The sequence below is a fragment of the Schistocerca cancellata genome, chromosome 3 (assembly GCF_023864275.1).
Source record: "Schistocerca cancellata isolate TAMUIC-IGC-003103 chromosome 3, iqSchCanc2.1, whole genome shotgun sequence".
In the NCBI taxonomy this organism is placed as follows: domain Eukaryota; kingdom Metazoa; phylum Arthropoda; class Insecta; order Orthoptera; family Acrididae; genus Schistocerca; species Schistocerca cancellata.
Window position 1 is genome coordinate 828254289 of NC_064628.1, and position 12442 is coordinate 828266730.

At 44.9% G+C, this 12442-nt stretch overlaps 1 protein-coding gene across 1 annotated transcript in view; it reads left to right on the plus strand.

Annotated features, from left to right (window-relative positions):
* The window catches only part of LOC126176596 (muscle segmentation homeobox-like), a 138777-nt gene extending 126878 nt beyond the window's left edge, over positions 1-11899 (plus strand). Inside the window, exons 4-5 of the mRNA XM_049923756.1 lie at positions 4001-4386; positions 11597-11899. Coding sequence (XP_049779713.1) covers positions 4001-4386; positions 11597-11899 — 689 coding nt within the window. The remainder of the gene's footprint in view (positions 1-4000; positions 4387-11596) is intronic.
* Positions 11900-12442: the final 543 nt, after the last annotated feature.

Below are 12442 nucleotides of genomic sequence, written 5' to 3' on the forward strand. Positions count from 1 at the left end.
TCGTTACCGCTTCCAATGATTTACCACCTATGGCATAATCGTACTGGAATGGATTTCTGCCCCTATGTATGCGCATTATATTACATTTATCTGAACTGTAGTGCGGATGAAGAAGAACAATCCAATAACATTTTTTGAGCTCACTGCGGATGCGCAGTCTTGTATGAGGCCCTGCGTTGTCATGGAGAAGGAGAAGTTCGTTTGCATTTCTGTGGTGACGAACACGCTGAAATAGTTTCTTCAGTTTCCTGTGGAACAGCACAGTACACATGAGGAAGGACATCAGACAGAAGACAGTTGTCATGAGTTCACCGGCTGTGGGTGCAGCTTTGAACTTTCTCTTCTGACGAGAGGTGGCGTGGTGCCACTCTATGGATTGCCGTTTTGTTTCTGGTTGGAAGTACTGAACGGATGTTTCATCGCTTATGATGATCTTCGACAAATCACGAGCAAGCGAACAAGCAGTTCCGAACAGAGGGTCCTTCGTTGCCCGTTATGGTCTTCTGTTAAGCAGGGAGGCGCTCAGCGGGCACACACCTTTGGGTAAACCAAGGTTACTAAATAATAAGGTTGGGCAGTAAGCGCTCTGCTCTGCCATTGGCTGGCCTAGTGACGTCAGCGTGGAAGCAAGCGCTCACAAGCAGACGACACGGCATGCGCGTTTACGTCAAGTTTTTGGCGGAAGATTTTGTTTATACCAGAACTGAGGCGTCTAAACTGCTTTTCTGCTGCTAAAATATTACAGTTAAAACTGATTAGTTATATTCTTTCGCAGCTTATGCCTCACACATCGGTAAAATATCAGATCACAACCACACTGACACACACTTGAAATTCGAAACCTTGGCTCAAATAAATCATAAACTATTCATTTAATCGCATTGAAATGAATTTACTCAAGAGCTCGAAGTTGCACACACTTGTTTGTAAGAACAGCATTCCTTCTTTCTAAAGCCGCTATAGTATTCATCAAAGTAACTTTATCTGTGTCTGAAAAAAAACTGTCATCTGTACATGTGCTCTTATTATCATTATTCTCATTTGGTGACAGCTTTTCCAGAGTTTCCAGAGATCTCTTATGTAGTTCTCATTTCCTATACCGTTTGGTTCTGTCTTCTGTTGCGGGTGACACATTGACAGTCGCACTACTGCACGGCAAATTGCACGAAGGAATTGCATCTGGCTTGAGCATTCTTTTTCGGGGCAAATTAAGCAATTCAGACTGTAAATCCCTTAAGTAATCTGTTTCTGCGAAATGGCGAGAACATATTCGTGCATGCGCAACATTTACACTGTCTTTCCTACAATATTTCAACAACCATAGTTTTTGTAATGTTTCATTACGCGGGAAACTGTGATACATTACGTCAGTTCCCTTTGTGCTCCGGTTGTAGAAAAAACAGCCCATAACAGCACAGTCTGGTATTGTAAAAATTAATTTTCTCACTCACTTGTAGATTCTCTAATAAGAATTTCACAGGACGAACCATAAATTATAGAGCTGGCGAACACAATGTTGATCCCACTGTCCACTATCGCTAACTATTTCAGTTCCGAATCAAATATCAATTACAGCAAAAACCGTTAACACTCCCAAATTCCGAATGTTTCCGTTGTTGACTGAGTAGCAGAAAAACAATCACACACAATTCGAACTGTGTACTGTTTGGCGCAGCTGCTTCCACCGTGACGTCATGCGCACAACTGAGAAAACACGTCGCTTTCTGCGCATCGCTATCTGCGCCCCCCTGGGGTAACCCAACTATAGTCTGTCTGTAAACTGAAGAGCGAGCGAGCGAGTCCCCACTCTGCCAACCCAGCTACGTCACAAGGCGCTTCTACAGGCTGTTTCACAAAGTAGTACCTGCCCTGCCGCGGCGCGCGCTTTAAATCTGTGACGACGCCGTACACAGATACGTCTCGGCTGCGTTTATTTTAAGACTAATGCATTAAGACCATAAGGAATACAAAAGACGATAGCTTCTTTCGAAATACAACAATAGAGTAAATAATATTAACATAAGAACGGAAGTCAAGATTGTACTACAGACATAGAACCGAATGCCTGTTCATGCGAATATGGTATGTGTTCCTCCACTGCTATTCGTAAAACGAACCGCACATAATTCAATCAGTCTGTAGAATTTATGGCTTGTTCTTACTTTGTGTTTCTACTGAAAGGTAGAAGTCTTCATTGAAGGACTGTGTTGAAACTTAACAATTTTTGCAACATGAAGAGTGTTAAAAAAGTAAGCAGAAATTTATAATTTTATGTGTTAGTCCGATTTGCACTACTTTTTTGTCACTGTCTTCGTGAACATGTCTCTAAAGTATGCGTACAATGTTATGCATATTGGCTATTTACTCTGTTGTCAGTTGTCAAAATGATTACATGTGTTTTGGTAGCATCAACGATTATTTGTTTTGTATAAAAATAGATCAGATAATCTGTATCAAATTTTGTTGCAAGAATGGAATAAAATGTATGAAATTTTTAGAAATATTGAATATTGCTTTTGGTGAACTTGTTATGAGTAAACCAAGGGCATGCAAGTGGTATAAACATTTCAAAGTGGGTCTTAAAGGGCAGCAGTTTTACAAGTATGGATGAGATTAAAAATGTGCAGTTAGAAGACCTATGAACTATCCCGAAGAAACAGTTCCTGAAGTGTTTCGGGAATTGGAAAAAGCACTGGCATAAGTGTGTAGTATGTAATGTGGAATATTTTGAAGAGTATAACATTGCTGAAGACTAACAAATAAAGTTCTTACCAAAAAATAAAAGTTAATATGTAAGCGCACCTCGAATGTCAAGCTTTCTGCTTGGAAGTCCAGAATCAGGGTACGTGTTTCGAAGTGTTTACAATAGCTATTGCGCACATGTCTTAAGCAGTATGTCTTAGAATCGGGTGAATAGTGACCGAGACAGAGATTTAGTGTTCCATCAGCATCAAAGGTTTTACGTGATTTTGAAAGTGTCTATAAGGATGGGTTTCCTCACAAAATTATTAATTTCCTTCGTGGCGATTCCAGTAAACCATGCGGCTTGTTTCCGCCTTTCTTCTTTATGCGTCCTATTGGGCGAGGCTGACGTTTGCCTAAATTACAGCCGTTTGTTTGGGAGTAGTAATATTAGCCAACAGTTCTTTTTGCGTCGCCTCTTTAACATATGCTGTACTAACATTAGAGAGGATCGAACGCTTGTTACTCCGCAAATATCTTCTTCGTATTCTGCACATTTTCTTACAATGCTAGACGATTATCCATCACTTCCGGATATCGAAGTATATCAGTAAGTATACAAAGTTAACTGACACTGGCAACTAAAATCCCATGAACAGAAACGACGTATATCACTGCACGCCGATCTGCACCGCTACACAGGTAACGGGCAACAGATTTTGGGTGCCCCTGTAGTCCGGTGGCAGCGTTCTTCCGGGAAAGGCCACTTCCCCCACCAAAAGCGCTGCTCGCTCTTCAGTTTACAGACAGACTATAGTGGACGTCCATTTGTGCAGCGAGGTTTTTGACTGTGACCTGTCGATCACCTCGAATGAGAGTGTCCGCACGTTTCAACATTGTAGGAGCCACAGCTGCGTGCGGCCGGCCGGCATCTGGCAGATCTGGCAGGTGTGAGCCACCTTGTAGCGACGATGACTCACGCCTCGCCCAACGACTCATCGTACTTTGGTTCACTGCCAGATCTCCGTAGATTTTCCACAAACGCGTATCGATATCTTCAGTGCTCTGGTTTCCTGACAAAAGAATGACAGCTGTCTACTTGGACGCACCTCCGTTACAAATGCCATTTAGAAGGCAACGTATATCACCAGTACCTTTCGGAACTACATGAAACTCTAGGTACTGAAGCGAGAATGTTCCACATTGTTTCAAACGAAACTGGCCGAGGAAAAAAACATGTCACATTGCATATTCAACGCCCCTCGTATGTATCTGCAAAAATACAAATAATAATTATGTAATTTTATTATATCCCAAGTATCACCTGAGTCAGTTGTGCTCGATTCTGGAATCGACTCTGCCAGTACCCGTCGTGAACTCGTTCTTCTAGTGGGGCGCACAGTTGCAGACTGGCGCGGTTGGCAGCGACTGACCGCCGGCCCCCGCTGTGTTGCAGAGGTGCTGCTGGGGGGCGGCGAGGTGCCGCGGCTGCCGGGGGGCGGCGCGTTGGCGCACCACCACCCCCACCCGCCCCCGCCGCCCGTGCGCTGCACGCTCCGCAAGCACAAGCCCAACCGCAAGCCGCGCACGCCCTTCACGACGCAGCAGCTGCTGTCGCTCGAGAAGAAGTTCCGTGAGAAGCAGTACCTGTCCATCGCCGAGCGCGCAGAGTTCTCCTCCTCGCTGCACCTCACCGAGACGCAGGTGAGCGACGCAGACACAAAGGCAAGTCCACGGCACGTCTAAGTTACTCACTAATTACGAAGTCTGATTCACAAAGACAGACTTTTTTTCAGCGATGTTTATTACTCCATGTTACAATGACGATGACAAGGGATAGCGACATGCGCACATACAGATGGAGGTAGTACAGCGTACACAAGGTATAAAAAGGCTGTGCGTTAACGGAGTTGTCATTTCTACACAGGTGATTCATCTGAAAAGGTTTCTGACTTGATTATGCCCCTGCGACGGGAATTAACAAAATTTGAACGTGGTATAGTTCTTGGAGCTAGACGCATACGACATTTCATTTCGGAAATCGTTAGAAATTCACTGTTCTGAGAGACACAGTGCCAAGAGTCTGGCAAGCATACCGGGTTTCAGGCATTACCTCTCACCACGTACAAGTGGCTGACGGCCTTCACTTAACGACCGAGAGCAGCGGCGTTTGCGTATGAGTTGTCAGTGCTAACAGACAAGCAACACTAAGTGAAATAACTGCAGAAATCAATGTGGATCGTACAACGAACGAATCAGTTTGGGCAGTGTGGCGAAATTTTGCTTTAATGGGCCATGGCAGCAGACGATCGACGCTAGTGCCTTTGCTAACAGCATATCGCCAGCAGCGCCTGTATGGGACTCGTGACCGTATCGATTGGACCATAGCCGATTGGGAAACCGTGGCCTGGTCATATGAGTCCCGATTTCAATTGGTAACAGCTGATGGTAGGATGCGGTTGTGTCCCGGACCCCCACAAAGCCATGGACCCAAGCTCTCAACAAGGCACTGTGCAAGCTGGTTGTAGCTATATAATGATGAGTGCAGTCTTCAGTTAAAACTTCCGGGCTGAGAGGCCGTGGTCGATGTATAAAATTTCCACCTGACGTTTCGTCTCCATCTGCGGGAGACATCTTCTGAGGTCGTCCGGCTACTGCCACTGTGGCTGCTGGTACTCTCGCATTTATAGAGCGCATAGTAGGCACCACCATTCGTCACGTGATGCCGACGGTATGCCTATTTTTGGAAGCCGTCATCATTCTCGATTAAGAGTAATCGATTGCCATTCTGCTGGCGCAACGTCGACATCCATATTTTGTCCAACTTTGAAACTTCCTCTTTTCTATTGAAATTGTTGTGGTGCTTGTGAATTTCTATTGATTCTCTATACATGCGCTTATGATAATGGGATGTTCGTGCTGGAACGCTTGTCCCATTAAATTTAATTTAATGATTCCCATCTCGAAAAACATGCTCAGCTTAAGGACACATCGAAAAATCGGCCGTAGCTGAGCATGTTTTTCGAGATGGGAATCATGAAATTAAATTTAATGGGACAAGCGTTCCAGCACGAACATCCCATTATCATAAGCGCATGTATAGAGAATCAATAGAAATTCACAAGCACCACAACAATTTCAATAGAAAAGAGGAAGTTTCAAAGTTGGACAAAATATGGATGTCGACGTTGCGCCAGCAGAATGGCAATCGATTACTCTTAATCGAGAATGATGACGGCTTCCAAAGATAGGCATACCGTCGGCATCACGTGACGAATGGTGGTGCCCTCTATGCGCTCTATAAATGCGAGAGTGCCTGGAGCCTCAGTGGCAGTAGCCGGACGACCTCAGAAGATGTTGCCCGCAGATGGAGACGAAACGTCAGGTGGAAATTTTATACATCGACCACGGCCTCTCAGCCCGGAAGTTTTAACTGAAGACAACACCGGCCGTGAAAGCCTACATCGTATGACGTGTGCAGTGTTTACATGGAGTGGACTGGATCCTCTGGTTCGACTGTACCTATCGTTGACCGCAAATGTTCGACTACCTGGAGACAATTTACAGCCATTCATGGACTCCATGTCTCCGAAAAACGATGGAATTTTCGTGGAGGACCATGTCACTGGGCCACAATTGTTCGCGATTGGTTTGAAGAACATTCTGGACAGTTCGAGCGAATGATTTGGCCACCCAGATCGCACGACATGATACCATCGAACATTTGTGGGACTTAATCGAGAAATCAGGTCGTGCACAAAATCCTGACCGGCAACACCGTGCAATTATGGTCGGCAATAGAGACAACATGGCTCAGTATTTGTGCAGTGGATTTTCAACGACTTGTTGAGTCCATGCCACGTCAAGGTGCTGCTCTACGCCGGGCAAAAAGGAACTCCGACACGATATTACGACGTACCCACGACTTTTGTCATCTCACTGTAATGCTTAGGCTACACGATCTTTTTCTGAGTACTGCCCACCTACTTGAATGCACATGTTATAACATCTCCACCAGTTATCGAACACATGGTACAGGCCATTCTTTGTCAGGTACTTGAGAATCGCCCTACTTTTCTTGTACATTGTCAGAGATCTCACCAAGCGAGGTGGCAGCAGTGGTTCACACACAGGACTCCCATTCGGGAGGACGCCGGTTCAAACCCACGTCCGGTCATCCAGATTTAGATATTCTGTCATTTCTCTACATCGCTTGAGGTAGTTGCCGGGATGGTTCTTCTAAAAGGGTACGTCCGATTTCCTTCCCCACCTTTCCCTAACTCGAACTTGTGCTCCGTCTTTAATGACCTCGTTGTTGACGGGACGTTAAACACTAATCTCCTCCTCCTCAGAGTTCTGAAATCGAATACCGCGAACCTTTGACTTTAGTGATGAGAAGACTGGGGCTGTGAGGCGGAAGTGGTTCAGAGGTAATGTTAGACCGCGCACTGTCCTTGCAATGAGCTTCCTCAGTTTAGCCGATACTCACGTGTACTATGTTGCTGTAATAGTGGTGTGACATGAAATTGCCGGCCGCAGTGGCCGAGCGGTTCTGGGAGCTTCAGTCTGGAACCACGCGACCACTACGGTCGCAGGTTCGAATCCTGCCTCGGGCATGGATGTGTGTGATGTCCTTAGATTAGTTAGGTTTAAGTAGTTCTAAGTTCTAGGGGACTGATGACCTCAGATGTTAAGTTCCATAGTGCCTCTCAGTGCTGCACAGATGATCCCAGTGTATTTCCCTTCCCGATACAAATTCCAATTCACGCCTCAACCCGCTGCTGTTCCCCTTCTAAATTCGGATGAGGACTGCAGAAGCTCTCCAATAATGGAATAGCACCTTAACAGTCAGCGAAGCGGGTATAATCCTGCCTGTACCTCAAGTGTAGGTATGATTAATATATCACCTAGGCCTGAGGTACAGGCATTGTTAACCAAATTTCGCTCATTGCTAAGGTGCTATTCCACAATTAGGGGAACAGTAATGGGCTGAGGTGTGAGTTGGAATTCGTATTGAGGAGGGAGTCTTACTACGGTAAGTATGGTAGCTGCAGCGCCAGTGCGGCACAGCGGTTGGTGTATATCTGCCCAGCAATCAGGAGACCTGTGTGCGAATTCTTGGAGTGGTATAAACTTCAACTCATTGCTTCAGCCTACATCATTATTGTAGATCCTGGTTAATGTGCAAGGAAACCTCAGTAAGTGGGCACAAGTCATCATACAGAAAACAACCCCAGAATATCACAAAATCATCTGCAGCCTTAGCCTTACTCTCCACACATTACGGTTAAAAGCCTTCTTGGGCCGTTGGCATACTTCACTTGCTTCAAAATGGTTCAAATGGCTCTGAGCACAATGGGACTTAACTTCTGAGGTCATCAGTCCCCTAGAACTTAAAACTACTTAAACCTAACTAACCTAAGGACATCACACACATCCATGTCCGAGGCAGGATTCGAACCTGCGACCGTAGCGGTCGTGCGGTTCCAGACTGTAGTGCCTAGAACCGCTCGGCCACCCCGGCCGGCATACTTCACTTCTCGCATCATTTGTAAAGTGGCAAAGTCGCGATTCGTCGGACCACAGTACATGCACACTTTGGCCCATTGAAGACGTGCAGCTTTATTTAACGCCGTGAGCAATGGCCTTCAGCAAGGTAGCCTACACGAGCTGCCCATTGCCTTCAGTTCTCGGAAATGTTCGCTCGAGAACTGGTGAGTTGGACCTGCACTCGCCGACAGTAGCAATACCTACTGGGTTTGAAAATGTTTCTTGTTATTGTCGCACTCGTCTCAGGGTCCTTTCGGTTAGGATCCTCTTACGACCACTGTTCTTACCCCTTGTTAGATGGCAGCGAGTAGTACATCATTACTTGCAAACATGCCGGGCACAAATCAATTGATCAACTTCATTCACGGTGTGGTCATGAGCACGTCCTAACACGAGAGCTCCTTTCTGTCGGAAGATCATGCCTTTACGTGGACAGGTCTTACTGCACTAATTCCGTAAAAGAGTTAGGTAGTTGGTTAGTTACATGTTCTATAGATCATTTGAACGATTATTTTATCGAAATGATGTGGAACGAGTCAGTTTACAGGATATGTATGCACGGTTGGTGTTAACATTAACTAACACATTATTTTTAGTCCCACTCAAGCAGCTACTCTTTTTTTATTTTTTACTGGCTACCAGTTTTCAAGTAAAACATCGTCAATGAGGAATGAGTTTAAATTAGATTTAAAACTTATTTCGCGACTTGTCAGACATATTATATTATTGGGCAAATTCTCAAAAATTTTTGTTGCTGCGTATTGAACTCCTTTCTGAGCCTCAGACCGCTTTAACAATGGGTAATAAAGATCATTTTTCATTAGTATGTATTGTGACAGCGCAGTTAAAATGCCTAGTACCTTGAAGAGGTACCTACATGATGTCCATTGGTGAACACCGCATATCATTCTTCTTGCTTGCTTTTGTGTAATCAATATTTTCTTTCTAACTGATGAGTTACAGCAAAAATTATTGCATAAGGCATTACTGAGTGGAAATTTACAAAATATGTCAGGAGAATGATGCTTTCTCTCCAAGATCAGCAATAGAACTAACGTCCTTCAACTTAATTCTTTGACAAGCTTATTAATATGCTTCTTCCAGGTCAAGTTTCATCAATATGTACATCAAAACATTTGGATCATTCTACCTAATTTACTGATGCTCATGTTCTGCTTCAGTTGTTGATATGACTTAAGTTGTTATACAGAAATGGATGTAGTGTGTCGGCCAAAAGGTACAAATTTTGCTCGTTGAAGTTAAGTGGAAGGTCATTCACAAATACAAGGAATAGGAACGGACCCAAGATTGAACCCTGTGGGACTCCATTTATGATTTTTTTTTTTTCCAATGACTAAAATTTTCTTCCTTTCGAACATTGTCTGAATTATTCAGAACAAGCCTTTGCATTCTGTTCATCAAGTGTGATTCAAAGCAGCCATGCATAAAGCCATCAATTCAATAAAACTTGAGTAGTTCTAAGAGAGTAGAATGTTTTATGCAATCAAATACCTCGGAAAAGTCACAGAAAATACCAACTGCCGATATGTTAGTGTTTAACTCTTGTTCTATTTTAAGGGTGAATGTATAAATAGCGCTCTCGGTTGAGTAACCCTGCTAGATTCCAAACTTTCATACGTTAATAAATTATTTCCATTTAAGCGTGCGACTACTCTTGAGTACATTACTTTTTCGAATATTTTGGAAAAAGATGTCAGTAAGGAGAGTGGATGATAATTCTCTTGCTTCATCAGCTAAACCCGTATTTGCTGGTGCGTTTAGAAAGCGATTCTTAAAAGTACTTGTAACTTATGAACTATAGGTTACAACATTGTCACTTAGTTCAATTGTTACGGAATCTTGTACCCTGACTGGCTGCCCCGTCTCCCGTTTCACGATCTCCCATATAGGTTTCATATAATTAACTGCATTATTTATTTCTGTGCATACTTCTGGACACTTTAATGACTTTCCTTCAACTATTACAGCATTTTTTTGTAGTATGAAAGTAATGTTAGTTTTTCACTTACTCTAGGCTTTACATAAATTCCCCTCTTCCTCTAATATGAGATTTTTAATCCCTTAGTTACCCATGGCTTACTTTTCTTTGATGGATCCTCTGTATATTTTCTTAGGAAAGCAACATTAAAATATTGACACAAATTTTTGCTATGGAATAAACTGAATTTGGCATTAGCACCTCTTTCTACATATACCTAATCCCACACCACCCTTTTATGCTTACTCATAAAACACTGTGTCCTTTTCTCATTAGCCCACTGACTTACTAATATTTCTCCCAATTTTTCCCCCAATAATTTACTTTTATCAAAATTAACATGTTTTATCTTACACACTTTTCGAAAATTTATATAATTTCTTTGATACAAATTCTTTATAAATCTATCGTTACTGTTTACTGAAGTGATGAGGAGTGAAGTTAATACTGTTTTAGAAGTTTTTGTTGGAGTGGTGTACTACTAGAGATTTCTCACACTCATACCGTGTATCACTTTCTTTCTACCTTGCTTTGCACGCTACACATTTTCTTGAGGGTGTTTTCTTGATGGGAGTTGGGGTATACAGTAACAAAACGTGAAAAAGTTTGCTTATGACTCGCAAAACATCCAAAGAAGTCGAGTGTGGTATACACGACTAAACAGATCTGTTTCTCAGCTTCCCATGGGTATGTAACATGTCAGGCCATTTATTAACGGAGACGAAGAACCACTAAGAACAAGTTACAGTTGCTCGGCCGCTCTCACAACCGCCTATGTAATACAGGACCTGAAACCTAAGGGCCGGCCGGAGTGGCCGTGCGGTTCTAGGCGCTGCAGTCTGGAACCGAACGACCGCTACGGTCGTAGGTTCGCTCGGGCATGGATGTGTGTGATGTCCTTAGGTTATTTAGGTTTAATTAGTTCTAAGTTCTAGGGGACTGATGACCATAAATGTTAAGTCCCATAGTGCTCAGAGCCATTTGAACCATTTTTTTGAAACCTAAGGCAGGTTGTGAGCAGGCTGTATAAGCCACTGGGTTGATAAGTCTCACTGTTTCGTATGAACCTGCTCCTGCGCTGTAAGGTTCCGTACAGTTTATTTCCGTTAATTGTGGATCATGATCAGTTTGGCAGATGGACACCACTACAATGCCATGACTTACGTTAGCGGTGGAGTAGCACATGGCCGCTTGATAGCAGTTGTAAGCCAATTAAGAAGGTCCAAAATCACAATCTTTTGAAGGATTGCATAATCTTTTCTAACTTGAGATTGTTAGCAGCAGGATACAGTAACTGATCTGTTTTTGTAAAAGCAAAGGCCATCGACAGTTGCTGATGGAAGTTGTGTGTTTGTCTGCCGGCAGGTGAAGATCTGGTTCCAGAACCGCAGGGCGAAGGCGAAGCGACTGCAGGAGGCGGAGATCGAGAAGCTGCGGCTGTCGGCGCGGCCGCTGCTGCCGCCGTCGTTCGCGCTCTTCGGCCCTCCGCCCCCGCACGCGCCACACGCCCCGTTCTTCGCTGCGGCCGCGATGGCGGCTGCGGCGGCGGCGGCCGGGGCCGGAGGCGGCGCCGGCGTCGGCGGGGGCGTCGGTGGGGGCGGCGCGATGCTGCGGCCGCCGCACGCGCCCGGGCTCGGGGGCGGCATCTTCGGGACGCAGCCGCACTGACACCTGGCGGACGACGCGGGCGGCGGCCCGTTCCTGGTCGACGACGACGACAGCATCGACGGCGAGACGGAGGAAGGCGGCGGCCGCAGCTGCAGCTCCCCGCCAGAGTGACTCGTCCCCAGCGCTGCGCTTCTCGAGTCACCCCACGCTCGAATAGCTGCCCCTGTGACGTCAGCAGACAGCACAACGAATGGACACGGCTTCAGCCTACCCGGACGGTATAACGTCAGTAGCAGACCAGTGCCGACGAGAGCTGTCCAGCTGTACATGTGTCTTACAAAGAAGTTACCGGAAACGCTGTGAAACTGCGAGTGATCTGTCTGGAATAACGAACCTTCAGTGGGTGCTCTTCGTAGATGCCAAAATCTGTATAAGATCCGACTGCGATGTATACGCTCTATCCCACCCTTCGCTATCCTGACCGGTAGTTACGTCACAGATGCCAATAAATCTCCACAAAAACACTGCAACAAAATTTACGAGTGCTTAAGGAGCTCTTAACCGAACTAACGAGACTTCCCTCGATACGCAAAAAGCGTTTAA